Source organism: Centropristis striata, chromosome 14 (assembly GCF_030273125.1).
Source record: "Centropristis striata isolate RG_2023a ecotype Rhode Island chromosome 14, C.striata_1.0, whole genome shotgun sequence".
Lineage (NCBI taxonomy): Eukaryota > Metazoa > Chordata > Actinopteri > Perciformes > Serranidae > Centropristis > Centropristis striata.
In genome coordinates, this window is record NC_081530.1 from 17042427 (window position 1) to 17059682 (window position 17256).

Sequence of the window (17256 nt, forward strand, 5' to 3'; positions counted from 1 at the left end):
CTCTTCCTGAGTTTAGTCTTGTCTAATCAAATATCTTTGTTGTGACGTGAAGAGGACTTTTATAACCCAAATTAAGGCTCTCATGCAAAACTTCTTAAATCATGAACCCTCAGACTATCTGTTCTGAAGAGCAATAATGGCCCTGACATTAGATTTTCGCGTTTTAAACTTGCGAAGGAAACAACCTGGGAAAAAGCAATTCCTGCAGACTAGACTATAGTAAAGTACTTTATTATGTAAATGTAGAATATTATTTTATCAAAGCTGCAGAATTAAAAAAATTCTGGGATGCACAGATTTAACTGGGACACTATATAAAGATGGACAACATGACAGCTCCCCATTGAAGCCAAAACCTCTTGATTGCCCCCTGGTGGCTGGCTGCAGTATAGGTCTTAAATCCTGTCCCCTTCATGTTAGCAGATGGGTCAAAATAAAAAAATTAAAAAAAATTAGCAATTCAATTTTCCCAAATACGGTTTCTGTCAATTTTAGTAGCTCTCATCAAGCTGATGTTTGTTCGAGTGTTCAATTATCTGATAAGTTTGATTTTAATCAGGTATTTGATACTACATGGGGTGTAACAACATGATTGACAGCTATGATTGAGTCTGGGTAGTGTATGGAAGATACCGAGGCCCAACTGCTACAGCACAGATTCTGGCTCCAAATGACATCACCAGCACAAGATGGCAGCGCCCATATCTGGGATATTTTGGTTTCATTTTTGTACAGAGGAAGGGCATGGACACCATCTATACAGTCCCTGATGTAACTGATAACAGTGCTGGTGCATGTGATCCATTTAGGTGTGGCAGTAAGTGAGCACTGGAAATGTCACACCTAAATGGAAGACAGCCATCTTTTATGTTATAAGTTATACCTGTTTGACAAGTCAAAGGCTCTATTTCTCCTGGTTTTGACAAAAACTGATCAGTAATACCTGGGATGGTGTTCACAACAGCTGAATACACTAAAAAGAAATAAAGCATTAATGACCAAGATGATTGAGAAAAATCAGTCACATTTACACTTTGTATTAAAAGAAAATACAGCTTGCAAAGACATATCAGCCTCAGCACTGCAGTAGAGAGCAGAGCACAGGACTTCACACCAATGAAATGAGGCCCCAGGTGATGACAGGCAGTAAACATTACACACCAGCTGGCAGGCAACACCTGAAACATTATCTTAATGAGCATATTATACATATTTTAATAATTAATAACACTACATGTCCATTTTTCTACTGAAAGTCTGCCTTTTTAATAAATGTATCCAAAGAAATACATTAATTTAAACCTAAGACTAATGATACAACAAGTGCTGCATATTTCTATTACAGTTATGGTACTTGTCTGCCTCTTTGAATGAAAAAAAATATTTTACTGAGGTGCAGCACCTATATATACCCATGTTCACCTCAGTTAATACATTCTTAAAAGGGGAAGAGATCATTTTCACATCATGATAGATTCATAAAACAGCTGTTGATGCCACAATTCAGAGGAAGGATGAGATATCGGCAATATCTCTGGCATTAGACACTGCTAAATTTAATTTCAGTGCTAGTTTTGTTCTCAGAATCGGTTCCAAAATAGCACGACAAAGGCCATTGTTCGTAATGCAATTGAAGTAGAAAATTGAGTTTTCTTGCTAAATGTCATCGCGTGGTATGGAAAGCCACCTGACTCTGCACCCGGGTGAACTGATGTTTTTTTGTGTCCATGCAGCTGTTCGGTGCAATGGTGTCAAAAGTCAGTCTGAAACACAGCCAAAAGTCTCATGTCCCTCTTAGTCAGGGGTGGAAGACCTGATACACCCCCTCCACCCCTCTCAGGGATGTGGTTCTTCCCACCATGGAGTTCAGCCATGAGAAGCTGGAGCTGGACCAGTACAAACTGTGGTGAGGGGTGAGGGTGTGTACTGGGTCAGCTAAAGAGCCAAACCAATCTCAGGTATGACATAGACCATCAGAGGGGCCCTGACAGAGGTGATACTGTGGGTGGCGTCCCGTGCTGTCTAGATTCATTAAAATCATATCAGACTCCTAGTGCAGTTGTTGCAGCCCATCTACACACACATACAAACAGACAACAAACCAGTCGGGGAGTCGACTGTCAGCAGCTAAAAATAATCTGTTTACTATTGCCACTCCCTGCAGCTCTCACACATTCAAAAGGGTCAAATTCAACAGTTTATATAGGCAATAATACACGACAAGTGTTCTGATATACAAAACAAAATAGATAGGTTCGTCAGTAGTGAACCAGTCTGTCACCATTTCCTTTCAGATTTACAAAATCTGTGAAAAGTGCCTGAACGACAATCTGTATTTTTAGTAAGTAACCACACTAAAGTACAGAGCAAATTAAATTTAGTTTCTGTTTTTTTCTTTTTATGCTCGCCAAGTCTCGCCCTTGTGTACTCTTTACTCTGTCTAATGAGGTGTTGAGGTACGGAGAACAATTATACTCAGCAATTAACCCCGCCCCCTCCTTCCCACTGCCCCAATGGCCCGTCCCAAACAAAACTTTCCAATATAAAAACAGTAGGCAGTGCAAGTTTGGGAGTTCTTTATTATTGTACTGCAGAAACATGTGAGAGGTAAAAATTATCCATTTTTAAAATTTGTTTGTAATCAGTTCAATCCATAGTTTCACCAGAAAGAATGAATGGTGATTACTGGCAGTTTAATATACTTTTCATATTGATTTAAAACTACCAGAAATAACTGAAGACTGAATAAAAAGATGGATTGCATGACAGCTACCCAAAATTGAAGCCAAAACTTCTTGATCGCCCCCTGGTGGCTGGCTGCAGTACTGGTCAGAGAACAAATTCTGACAGTGAGATGGGTCATTTTGAGGGGGTTGTGACATTTGAAAATAATGATCCGTTGATTTACAGACGTTTCCTTGCCGATGTTAGTCTACATGATGGACCAGGAAATTGTATTACCTCTTGTATGTTAAATCGCCACCAGCCTAATTTAGTTACTCTTACTGTAACAGATTTGTTAGTTCGTAAATATGTAAGTGATTTTATTTAGATCTAACTACCAGCGATTATGACTTTATACATCAGATATCATCTCTGTCAAAATCCTGATACTTGGAGCTGGCTATTAACTATACGGCCTGAGTACAGCACAAAAGATGCAGGAGGTGTGAGAAAAAACAGCAACTACACTGTAACGTGGTGTGTGTGTGTGTGTGTGTGTGTGTGTGTGTGTGTGTGTGTGCGTGCGCGCGTGTGTGTGTGTGTGTGCGTGCGTGTGCGTGTGTGTGTTCTCTGAGGTGCTTTAAGAAGAAAGAGCACTTCACAGGAAGACACCACCAAGGAGGAATTCACAGAATGTGTCAGGATGAAAAATGTATTGTGAGGCCCGCTATCCTTCAGATCTACGGCTGTGAAAGAGACACATTCAGGCTGTCTCTCTGCCTTTTGTGCAGCACTGACAGAGATCCACTAGAGGCTGTTCTCGGGTCAGCCGGAGGGACAGTTTATTACCAAAGGACAACAAACCCATTCTGTGTGGCTGGTTCTACTGATAACTGTGACCTTTAAAAAGGCATGAATGGAGATGATGATGATACTGAAACATTTTTAAATACTAAGTTGAGCTCAAGCAACAACAAAGGAAACTAATGAGTGTAGTGTATGACAACATTAATAATGTCGCTGTGAAGTAAAAAACTTATTTTTGTCAACTTGTCAGTCTTTGACCACCATGAACTTGATTCAGAAAGGAACATTTTCTCAGCTCATCAGGAAGCTTCAACTGATATAAATCTGTGAATCAGTGTCTTAATAAGACAAGAAAATACTTTCAACGTCTTACAAGAAAGAGAATAAGCATTCAGTTTGAGGTTTAATCCATAAATCAATGATGTGCTTCACACCTATGAGCTCATTCTCTCTCTGCCTGGGAGATGGGATCAAAGGATGAGACAAAAATCAATGCATATGTTATTAATGCTGAATCACTGCTGCAGATCCATTGCACAGAGCTAACCCTCACACGTTTTAGCAGTATCTGGGCGTGGATTCGTGGAAAGGGCAGCAGGGCTTCCCAAACTCAGGCACCCTGCTGAAAAATAGCATCCATGCCAGCCAACTCACTACTGACATTCCTGGCATTAGTCTGGCTTACTGTAGCATGCCAGAACCACGGTGTTAGCACTATTGTTCGATGCCCTGGGACCAATGTGAGGCCAGGATCTCTGTGTACCCTCATGCTGCACACAGGTTGGGCTGAGGGATGAACAGTCAAACAGGGACGTGTATTCTAAGGTCAATTATCAATACCCAAAATGGACATATGTGGGGATGCAGAACTCCTGAGTGCAAATCACTATTTGTGATGATCTTTAGGTCTATTTTTGTATCCACTTACAATCTTTTATAGCTGGACCACGCAGAGCACTCAGGCGGGATGAAATGACAGTTTGTATCTGACTGTATCCTGGAAACGGAAATCTCCCTGCGACCAGACAAATTTGTCCGCCGGTGACATCATCCTCAAAGGCAGATTAGAAAGGCATCCTTTCATGGTGTCACTGCTATCAGTCAATATCTAACCAGACGAGCCCTGCAGCTGTAATGCCAAACACTGTGGGAAAGTAAACACTGACTTCATGCTGTTAAATCATCCCAGGTTAATTGTTAAGAAGCTGATTGACTCTTTATCTTTATTTTTTTTGAGAGTAACTTTAAAACAGACTGTTTAACACAGTTAAAGTTGATGTCTGGTAAGCAAGAAGAGAAGGGCATCCAAAAAACTGATTATGTAGTGTATTTGATAACAAATAATAAAGTAATTTGATCCTTAAAATTATGAAAAGTGCCACAGGTTCAAAGTCAAACATGTCTTCAAAGTTGCTAACTTGGAGCATGAGCAAACCTTTTTTTCTTTTTAAAGAGTTAAAACAGTTTTTTAAACAGTTAAAACTATTTTTTTAATTATTAGCTGTATGCATATGTATGCATTCTAGACAAATGGCAAACGATTTACCTTTTAAAATTGTTTTTGTTTTTTTCCCAAATAATTAGCTTTACATTTCTGCAAGAGACCAAAAAATGTCATCTTCTTGAGCATTCATTTTGTGCAGTTTTCAACCACATCTCAGGTGATGAAGAAGACCATGAAATGTGGCTGATAGCTATCCTGATAGGTTTGAAATATAAAAATCCCTTGTTAGAATTAATATCTTGAAGGCTGGATACATAATTAAAGTCAGCTGTTATTGACTCCCTAAGTTTGGGAAGAGACTAATCCTCCTCTCTAACACAAATCCCATCTCAATTACAGCCACTCGGCCCCGTCCCCTGCAGGCCCGCTTCTCTTTACGGTGGCTCATGGTTGGGATTTGTGTTTCGCTGCAGACTTGAAGTTGTTCCACAGAAGAAACCAGAGACACAGTATAGAAACCAATTACATCTTGATGTCATTTCTTATCAAAGGGTATTCTGACTCAGAGACAGAATGTGGACTTGTGTGATACTGCCAGATAAAGTGGCATGACCAATGGAGACTCTGCTGGCAACCTGGTTGAGACCCAGTGGCATCAAAACTTACAGCTGTCATGGATATTATATATCTTTTCACATGTAAAAGCTCCCTCATTTGGCAGGCAGAACAGCTTTTTTTTGTTTTTAGTGGCTTGAGAATTATGTTTACTATGTCTATTTAACCCCTTGCCAATCAGAATCCAGTATTCAATGTGGTCCTTGTTTAATTTTAGATTATTTTCATGGTTATAAGCTTTCATTTTGGATAATTTCACAGTGCACAATTGAACTTTTTGAATGAAGATTTATACAGTCTATAAAGTCTTTAAGAAATAATAAAATGATGTCTTTATCTGTTTCAGAATTTTGAGCAGGGAGCCCTTTCAAGAGTATTGAACAGTAAATTAACTGTTCTACTGATATAAAATTAACAGATGACGTATTTATCGTCTGTTAACAAGTAATAAGATGTTTTTTCCTGTTTTATATTGTTATAATTTGTGGTTGGTTAGTCATAAAAAATCAGCTGGTTGAAGACATTATTCGTGGCTCTATTTGTAAGCATTTGTTTTAGTTTTCGCCATTTTATAGCACAAATGATAATAATTAATTGGAAATAAAACTGCCACAAGTTATAAAAATTAAGCCGTTATTCTTTGTTTGAAGGTAAGCTAAATTTGTGGATATGCAATGTTTTTACTAGACAGTCCAGATACAGTTGTGTTCCATTAGTACACACACACACACACACACACACACACACCCTGTATTCATCATACAGTATGTTTCAGCTGCACATGTGAACAAACAGAGACCAAACAGGTCATTTTACAATCTGATGTGAAGTGTCAGACAGGTGAGAAGATTCAGCTGCAGCAGGGGGTGCTGGGTAATCTACAGTACACTGAGCCGTCGGGTTGGCACGACACTGTGGGCTCGAGTGGAGGTGTGAACATATGTGGAGATAATATATGAATATGTCCTCTGTCAAGGGAGGTCATCACACTGAGAGGCCCCAAAAAACGACATTATGGACATAAAGTGCATCGATTTTGTTCTTGTCCATCATCTCACACTTGGTGCAGTATAAAATGTATTAATTTTCTTTAACCCTCGAGGCACATTAGGGACCAAACATGTACATTCAGCTAATTTTATGTTTTTGAATCTCAATACATCAGTCAGTTTAAAGGCTAATTGTATGAAACTTGGTCAGGGTTTGTTTTTTATTATAATTTTTAAAATCCCCAAATTCCTCTTTTGCAAGGTGTATAGAATAGGAGATATGCATAACACTGACACTTTGACCCTTAAGGCCCGTTTTGGTCCCATTGACTCCCATTGTAAGCACATATTTTTGATACACTGTAATCCTGACATAATATCATGCTTATGAATACCTAAAAAATCTAAGCCTCTCCCTTCAAAATACATGAAAAATGTGTTTTAGGTCTGATGACCCCCCTCAAACCACCAGGGGCAGGAGAGCTAAATCACATAGCGTTTCAATGGAGGCCTGGATCTCTTATCTTGCAAAATGCATGGCAATGAAAAGGTTAACACCATAAAAATGGTCTTGGTGTGTTGGGATTGATATAAAGGAGTTATGAATTACTGATCTAGTCCTCACCCCAAATATTCCACTTTGCACCTTATTTTTGAAAATATTGCATATTTTGTGTTTTTGCCCTTGATAAAATCAGGGGTTCTTATGACAAAAAGGGCATTAAAACATAAAAAATGTAGGAAAAAAAAACATTTTTATATCTATGGTTAGGTCTGAAGCTGCTAAAAGGTTTGATACCGTGAAAGTGAATTTTTTGTATATATATCACACTTTTATGACACTTGAATGAGAGGGACCGTTTAGGGACCTTAAGGTGTAAAGTGTAAGGTAATTTTAAAGAGGCCTCGAGGGATAAGGATTGCCTCCTTATCTGTAGGTTAAACAAACTGACAGTGATGATAATCTTGACAGTCAGAAGAAGATGCAGAGACACCCTTGGGGGACGAGCTCTCTCTCTGAAACAACTCTGTTCACCTCGGTCCATGCATGCAGACTAAATGATGTTCCATGACTGAAACTTTCCTCTGAACCCACCATGCACACAGCCTGCCTTCCAACAGCGGGGCAGAGGAACTGAATTGATGGATGAAAGAAAAAAAATCCTAAATCCACATTTTCCATAATTACATCCAACAGCTACAGCCGGACTTATTTGTTTGAGAGGTTTTGGTTGAACTGTGGATTAATCTGTCATTAAACTGCTGTTGCTTGTTCTGTGTGTTGATGCTAATCACATTATGTCGGCAGAAGACGGACAGCTCGTAACATGCCAACAGCAGACGGAGGAGGCCTTTTAATTACAGTTTGGGACTCGTTGTCTTTGTGAGCTTTTATCCGGATTTAAGACAAACACAGTCCATTAAAACAACAGTTCAAACGGAGAAGCAAACAACACAAACAAACTCGGATTACTGAAGTATCAGGACAATTCTAACATACTGTTTTCAATATACAAATAAGTGATGTGCAGAAAATTACATCAATCGATAAACTCCTTTGCGGTCTATAGTGTAAAACAAGTTTTTGTTTGACAAAATAATATCACAAGCTAATTCTAAAATGTAAATATTAGGTATTATTTGAAATAGTTCAACATTTTGGGGGGGAAGCGAAGTAAAGGAACAGCCCCAGGAAGTTACTGCTGCTGATCAAATAGAAGTCAGCATGGTGACAGCAAATTAGTGCATTTACACTTTGGTTTTCATAAGAATATAATATAAGACATTAAAGATATGTGTTAATAAAAGAGCTTTACAGGTGCTGGTAGGTGGATTTTGTAACATTTAGAGGCTAAACAGCTCCTGGCTCCAGCTTCTGTTCATAAAAGGTCATAGATGTTCATAAAGTGGCATTGAAGCCAAAAATCATATTTCTCACGTCCTGAGCTGAAGTGTTTGATGATTATCTTCAGATACTGAATTTTTACATGGATAATCTAAACACAAAGACAAAAAGAGTTGGATTTAATGTCAAAATGATTAGTGCTGTTATCCAATATTCCCTGATACACATTTATAAAGTGAGAACATTTACATAAATACATAAAAACAGTGTACGGAAACATGGCTAATTTGGAAGTTTTCACAGTAAAATGTCAATTTTCATATAGTGAAAAGGTTAATGGCTCAGGTTCAGTGTTTTTATTATGCATCTGTGTCTATGCATGGTTTTCTATGTGCATAACATGCATGCATAACTTGAGGACTATTGCTATTTTTGAATTTGAGATCAAGTTGCATGAAAGTGATCTGAGGTGAGTACTGGAAGTGAAGCGTGGAGACGGCTTCTCTGTTGACGCTGCAGCTCAACAGATTCACAAGACAAACTTGTCGAAGCCCTTTTGGAAGTGAACCCTGTTGGTATTTACACACACACACACACACACACACACACACACGGATTGCAGAGTTCAAATTCAGAAACAGTCTGTTGTAGCTGCAGGTTTCTCAGAGCGCTGGCATGTTTCAGAGTGTTTGAGAAGGAGGAGTGGGACACTGTACAGAGCAAACACAGAGATGAGATCAGCAGAAACAAAGACACTGTCATTGTCTTGTGACACCTGTTGCAGCTTAACAAAGGGGAAAATAAAAGCTACTTGTTTTACATTTAAATCTGATCTTTTTTGTCTCTATTATTTTACATTTACATTACTACTTCAGTTAGTTATCTTTGTCTCTTCTGCCTGTAAGAATTTCACTCTTTTCTCCTCTAGCTGTTTTTCAGTTCAGTCTTTAGGCACTTAGTTTTCTTCTCTTGATTTACTTTACAATGGTGATCTTAGAACTGAATTCCTCCTTAAAAAACAAAGTTTGAGGAAAAGGTTGGCAGTGAAACACCAATTAACCTCAAAAGAATGTGCACTGAGAGATCTCCTGAGTCTGAGGCAAGGTCAGTAGAGTCATTAGTAAATATTCGAGTATGCTTTCCATGTCTGCGTACATTCAGAATACAACTGAGGGTCTTCATCGCCTGGCATCCCACACATGCACATTTCCCGACCAATACTACATTTCCAAATAGAACTGGTAATGTTTCACAGTGTTGTTTATCACACACATTTCAGAAGAAAAGGCCACCCTCACATCCAAGCCCCCAGGAGGAGCGCCGGGCTTTAATGACGATTTTGATGGTGGAATTACAGTTTCCGGGTGCATTTTGCAATAGACTTACGTTGGTAAAGAAACATTGGCAGTCCGTGACCTACAGCTTAGGAACTGGGCTTGAAACCGGAGGGTTGCTGATTCGAATCGCAGGACTGAAGTGCCCTTGAGCTTTGGTCTGATAACATTTGGAAAGTCTAGTAGAGCCACAAGATTAAATCATCACATTCACATTCAAGTTAGTGGAGCGCTAAACTGGAAGTGGCTTGTTTGGTTCGCGGAAGTCTTTAGTGTGCAAGTCGTTTGAGCCCAATAGTTGCAGTAGAGATTAAAGATCTGTGTATTTTTTATGCATGGAAGTCAAACTTTTTTGGCTTCATGTGCCATTGAACAGCTTTCATAGGGAATAAGTAGAGCCCCGCCTCCAACACTGTGTTTGGCTGAACAACAAGAAAAACACAAACCAGAAAAGGCCCAGGAATGGGGAGTAAAGTACACTGTACATAATACCATTTGGGAGTAACATTGAAGCATGTGCAGTTGGTGTATTTTCTACGGGTACAGTATGCATGAACAAAAACTTTGAGCTGCACATGGACCATGTGGACATTGGCGGACAACAGGATTTACGTAACGTGGACCCTCAAGGTCTCACAGAGGCAGAAAGAATGAAACAGCCTTGAGTGGAGGTAGTTCTACTGTATTTCAGGGAGTAATTACTGAGATCCCTTCACCCTGTAATGTTCCTGCCTCAGTATTTCAGATTTTCCAGGGGAGGATGAACAGCCAGTCAAACATCAATAATGGCATAATCTTAGGAGCTTTGATCCAAAAGGAGATAGCCAACATTATTAAAATGTGACTCGTATTTAAAAGACATTGATTGCAGCATGACTGATTACATTTGTCAAAGGAAAGACATATTGCAACATCATTGAGCTAAATGTCAGAAGTGTTTTTAGTTTGTCTTTCAACCAGAATAACTTGAAGACTGACAGAGTAAACTCCTGAGATATATTTGCTGGGAGTATTTAAAGCAGAGCTGCCTGTTTTACACGAATACATGTGTTCAGTTATTATTATAACACAGAGCCACTGGAGCACACTTTATCATTCCCAAAGGGAATTTCACCTGTTGCAGTAACGTATACAAATAGGCCTCATGGGAAGGCTTGTACAGGAATAACAACTTGATTAATGCGAAATTGAGCTATTTCATTTAGAAAAAAACCATTCACATTCAGCCTCACAGTGGTGGATACATGTTGTACATGAGGGAACCGGCATCAACACCAGCACTAAAAATAGAAACGAATCCATTACTGTCAGCGGAGCTAGGGAAAATAATTTAAATTATCCAGCAATACTAATAATTAAACCTGCTTACAATAAATGAGGCATCAGCTGCAGGTTATAAGGACTGGTTTTAAATGCATGAATCTTTGGAAATTAGAGATTTAATTTAGAATGATCATTAAATTATATTTTAAAAAATTGTTTATGTGGATATCGTCTTGTGTGTGTGGCACGTCCAGTCTGGCTCTTTTCAACATGAGGGCAGTATGGAATTTTAAACAGTGCTGTGAGAAGGCGAGATGCTACCGAGATGTTTTCCATTGACCCGATGGCCAAACTTACTTGTCGAGGCTGCCATACAGAAATACAGCATCTGGTTGGACAACAAACTTAACCCAAGACATCATGGACAGCTAGCCAACTGCTAAGAACAACAGTTGAAAGGTGGCTACCATTAAAACATTTCTAATTATCCCAGAAAACATAGTCAGATCAATGTGGATTGATTTGAAATCTTGAAAAAGACACTGTTGAAGGCTGGATTACAAAGCTTCTGAACGGGAGACGATCACACAGAGTTCTCGCTGGAACACCATGGTTAGTTTCTAGGTCCTTTATACAATATGCCATATACAACATTGTTAACTTTGATAGTGTCCTCTATGTCTGATATTTCCCATCAGTCCAGTTTAATGCTTGGTGGTAAGAGAGGCTCGCACATGCAGCTTAGGTGGAAAAGCTCAACTTCAGCGATACAGTAAAGTTACACATTACATGTTTTTTTACTAGCTTGATCTTCGAATAATCCTCAAATAGTTACCAGTGAATTTTGAATTGCATTTTTTGCCTTAAATGCCCCTTCTTATTGGAAATGTGACTTTCAGCTAACAAAAAAACACTCCCAGTGTCGGCCTGTTCCTCTGCTTCTTCTGATATGACATGAACACAGCATTAAGGAGGCCATACATTAGTTATTCAGCTCACTCACACAGTCATCTACACACATACTGACTCAAGCCATGGCTCTGGACAAACAGCTGACCTCCCATGTGAACCCCAAAACGACAAATCCACTTTTAGCTCAAAATCCTCATCAGCTTCACACCACAAAGAAAAGTCGATAAAACAACTTTCACTCCCTTTTAACTCCACCCTCCTTTTCCAACTGTCCCGACTTTCCATTTACTCTGGATTATCTAAACCAAATAGCATCAAGTCAAAAAGCAACAATAAGAAAGAGTAACAGGAAGTGAGATCTTGGCAGAGGGGCCGGAGCACCAGACTGGTGCCAGAGCTGCACAGCAGGAACGCTGCCCACAGTGACATGCACAGTAGGCAACCGCATGGGAAGAAAATGACTAGATGGTTGTAACTTGATGGAATGATACTGTTCCCAACATAGACACACAGACTTTGCCCGTTGGTCCTTATTGATAGTTTGTTGTAAGTTGGTTTGAAAATGTGCCCACAGTTAGAATTTCTGCTTTTATTTCAAGCCTATTTTTAACCAGAGGTTTTGCTGAACATCCATGCTGTGGCTCAGTAACAATGCTTGCTTTGATACAGTTACACACACACAGAGACTATAAGGCCTGCACAGCACAAACTACTCATGACTCCATGAAAAGAGAGCAGCTTCTTCACTTGCTGTCCATGAATGGTAAGTAGAATAAGAGAGCACAGCTGTTCCTGTCAGCCTGTGTCCTGGCCCAAACCACCTCCAGATGTTGCTGTAATTCACCTGCCTTTACATGTACATTGAGCCTGAGAGAGACTCATGCAGGCAAGAAGCAGCTGGTCAGAAACTGCTGCCTGATGATGTTCTCCTAATCCTCCAATACAATATTAGTTTCAAAAAGTTAACTGAAACAGCTGACAACCAACTAGGCATGCAATGTCTAGATACGCAAATAGCTTTTTATTTCAAATTCAAGAATACAACAATACAATGCAAAAAGTGATACATAAACTCACACCTCCTATCATAATAGTGCATCATGTAAGCCTTTTTGAAGCTTGGTCTTTGAGTGCTACAAGGTCATGAAGGTTGAGCAGTGGTTAAGCAAATATCTATTATGTGTATTATTATAAAAATAAATGAATACATAATTCTAATAACATATCAAAATTGTATCTATACTCATCTCTCTAATTGCCTGCCAGTAAAAACATCATTCATCACATCATGAGATCTCAGTGATGGTGAAATGTTCTACTTTGGGTTTTTAAAGGCATCTTGCAAAAGGGGGGCCCCAACCATGAGCTAATGCTATTTGGGGCCCTTGGCGTGGAATAGTTGGGAACACCTGGGTTAAGCAGAAGACTTAAACACTGAACTTTGAAAAAGGGCCGCAACTGCAGCATTTCAACAGCTGTACATGAGTTAGTTGGTAGAACAGTGTATGAAAACTTGCTTCTCCCAGGTTTTGCATTGGTCAAATTCTCACAAAGACTCACGAATCAAGTAATGAAATGAGCTGCAGGAACATCTTGAGGTTGATCTTGCTTCCTGAAAAACACATTTAAGTCATGGCTTTGTTTACCCAGACATAATCAGGTGAATGTCCTTCTGATTTGCCGTCTTGTTGGCTGGTGGCTCTTATCACTCATGTTGCACTGTTGGACCTGTGCCATGTGACTGAGGGCCAAATGTCTCACCTCTCTGTGCCCACACTGGCCTGTATGCAAAGAGGGCTGCCAGGTCAGAGAACAGGACACAGACTTCGACTCCTTTGTTCTTTACCAATATTTAATTGCTCAACCTAAAGTTCAGAGCTCAGCCTCCTGCAACTCAGAGAGACATCTTTCCATTAAACTCTCAAAATCACCACAGATTGGGAGTGAATTAATTGACTGTGCTATTAATCACTTCCACCAGACTCCAATTATAATAATTACAAAGATCTGATGCTGAATTTGCTGACATTTCTCCAGCAGCTTTGTGCAAAGGTGTCAGAACACATTTCAATGTGATTTCAACAGTAGAAATATTAGACTTCCGGTTTCTAGATCCCACAGAGAGTCCTCTTCAACTAAAGTACATCTGTGCAGATCGATATGAAACAAATTAATGGCGTTAAGTGAGTCAACATACTACACTGGCTGGAGCATGCACTCATTCACCCCAAATAACCATTCAAACATGCTCTTAACATCACTTGGAGCTATGAAGAGTGAAGAAGAGAAGAGGGGGGTGTTGTTACCTTTATACTTTTCTCTGACGTTCTCATAGGCTTGCACATAGTCCTGCTCCTCTGTGAGCCGCTGACCTGGGTCAAACATGGGCATGGACATGGCCTGGCTGATACTGAGTCGGAGTTAGGGCACCTTCCTCTCTCTTCAAACTTTCTTTTGGACTGTCCACTGGCACTGTTTGACTCTCTGTCCCCCTCAGTGCTGATAAAAGCCCTCCTGGCTGTGTGTCCACCTATCTGTCTGTCCCCACCTTCTTCCTCGCCCACACTCAGTCACAGTATTCCCTCTAAAGCTGTAGGTTTCATTCCAGACCACCACCACTCCCCTCCTCAGTTTGAGAAATACCCATGCACACACACATATCAGACCCTCCTCTTAAAGGCACAGAGGCGAACACACACCACAAGTGATAGATACCAGTCGAGGCAGACCAGCAGATCCCACACACACCGCACGGGCCAGCTCCACCCCAGAGACAGAGACACACATGGCTACATCGGTGAAAAGCTGCGTGGGGTTATTTGAGTTCCTGCCGCTGGAGAAACTGGGGCAAGGCACGCCGAGTGGATCCTGTAATATTCACAGCTTAAAAAAAAAAACTCCCAGAACATGGTTCCCCTCAAAGTCACGTCATATTCCCAAAACTGAATGACGGCAGATTTTTAATGCCAGAGGACCACACCTCTCCGGTACGGGACAGAGCACTGGATCACACAGCTCAAAGATAAACAACTCTGAATATGTGTGAAAGTTAAGCCCACAGCAAAGGAAACGAAAGCTGAAACTTTAGGGCAGAACTTCTTATTAGTTAAGAAAAAATCCATGTGAAACATCACATTATATTATAATTACTTCATGTTTCTTTCATGTCCAACTGTTCATAAGCCAAAACACAATGAGCATTTGCAATCCTCTTAAATCTGAAAATATCCATTATCTCTATGAAACTCGACACAAATCACAAGGAGTATAAAAAGAGTCAGATTCTGAGGCCCTGTGGTTCCAGCAGCGTGGATGTTTGCTCCACAGTGCCAAGAAAACAGTAAACAGATCTACTGTTACATTCAAAGAGATCACAGCTCCTCTCAGATGAAGCAGTGACAATAGTACGTCAGGATGCCAAGAAAAACTGCAGCTACACTTGGACGTTCCTCCGAGGAAGTGGTGCTTGGAAGAAGCACTGGGAACTTTTCTCTGACAGGAAAATTTCAGAGGAAATTTACTGTGAATTACTAAGAGTATGTCTTTCCAAATAACCACATGTCCACAAAGATTATTTTCAAATGTTGGAAAGTGCAGATTTTTTGTACTGATTATTTGGAGGATTTTGCAATAAAGGCTCTTTCATATGAGGTACAATTTATCTGTACCATGCCTATGTATGATTAAGTACTCGAGTACACCTACCATTATCTACATGGCATATGTAATGTTGTTGTTACAGCTGGTTAAGTGCCTCTATCACAATTTCCTAAGTTCATACAATGTAATCAACCATTACATTATTCCTACCATTGTTATATTTTTGAGAGAAAGATAAGCCTGCTTTCCTACTTTATTACCAATGGTTGTGCAGTTTAGAATATAAGAACTGCATGTACTGCACTCATTTGTAAAACTTCTGAGGTTTTTAGTGCTGATTTTTTCCAATTAGGAGCATTTTTAGATGAGGTAAACTACTTTCATGCCCGAGTATGATTTCTTTTTGAGGTGACTGGTGCAACTCAACTCACTGACTGTTTCTCATGCTCATAGGACAGTTCTGTGTTTTGGTACAGTTGGTTTTCACACCTGATGTGAACAGTACCTGAATACACATGGACCTTTTCAAGTGGACTCCGGCACAGATCGACCAGGTACAGGACACAGATCTTATACTAATTAAATGAACCCGACTTATCACATACGATTTTTTTTTATAATGAATTGATTTTGTTATTGCTGCTTTGAGATTACACAGGATGGACATAAAGTCTCTTTAAAATTAAAAAAAATATTACAAAGGCAATTGATGAGATATCTTAGTCAGATTTGTTGTATGTCCTCAGTGGTGATCAGAGTTTTTAATCACATTGCATTTGTGTATTTCTGGTCCCCTGTTGATGAAATAGGTAGTGGTAAATGAACCCCTATAAAAATGGCTACTCCTCAAGAGTAGTAGTATCAAGGTTTATTGAAACAAAAACACGGGGGACGGTTTCTCTCCATCTCTGTGCCCCAGTTTAACTCACAGGGAGCCCGAGAGACGGTGTTTGGAGCTGACAGTAGAAAGCAAGGAGGAGGATAACAGACTGACACCCTACAGCGAACATGGCAAAGAAATCAAGTACTGTCTTGATGTGCTTCGTGCAACTAATGGCACTAATGGTATTAAATGAGGCCAAAAAACTTCAATATCTACTCCTCATTTTGTAAGAATTTCCACATATTTGTCTGTTCATTTGCATTTGAAATACATTTTTTAGAGAATTTATGGACACCCTGTATGTGTTGCTTCTCCATTGATAGAGAATGACATTAAAAAATATGGATGATGTTTAATTATCAAAAATGACAACTGATCTATTAAGCCTTATGAGAGTTGATCTTTGAATTTTGTACACAAATTATTCATGCATTAACAAAGGCCAACAGAAATAGACTTGTAGTTGTTAAAGCATATCATCCCAACAATGTCATCTCATCATGTGTGTTTTTAAGTGTGTAATAATGTGTCTGTCTCTGTGTGAGCCACACAGCTTGAATTTCAACTCGCTCGACAACTTCTAGTATTAAGATTTGACAATATGCATCATAAAAGTCAGACCAGTCAGAATAGCACATCATCTATACTTTCACTGTTAAAATCAACAACACGCTGCAAATATTCTGACAGCCTGAGCACATGTGTGTGTGTTATCACTTTCTCATACAGCTGGGAGTTCTTGTTTACTCAGCTATCTGAAAGAAGTAGGAGAATGTCATCAACACAAAACTGCAAATTGCAAAATTTCAAATAAAAAATCCTTCGTGTCAGGAACGTTAAAAATATTTCAACACTCAGCATCGCAACTTTGAGCCTCCAAGCAAAGTAAAAGCAGCGTT

At 39.6% G+C, this 17256-nt stretch overlaps 1 protein-coding gene across 2 annotated transcripts in view; it reads right to left on the reverse strand.

Annotated features, from left to right (window-relative positions):
- pleca (plectin a) overlaps positions 1 to 17256 on the reverse strand; it is a 118351-nt gene that overhangs the window by 93025 nt on the left and 8070 nt on the right. Inside the window, exon 1 of one of the 2 annotated variants that reach the window (XM_059350676.1) lies at positions 14181 to 14277. The exons of the other annotated variant lie outside the window; for it this stretch is intronic. Coding sequence (XP_059206659.1) covers positions 14181 to 14271 — 91 coding nt within the window. The 5' untranslated portion in view covers positions 14272 to 14277. Of the gene's footprint in view, positions 1 to 14180; positions 14278 to 17256 lie in introns of those variants that run through there. 2 annotated transcript variants of the gene reach the window in all.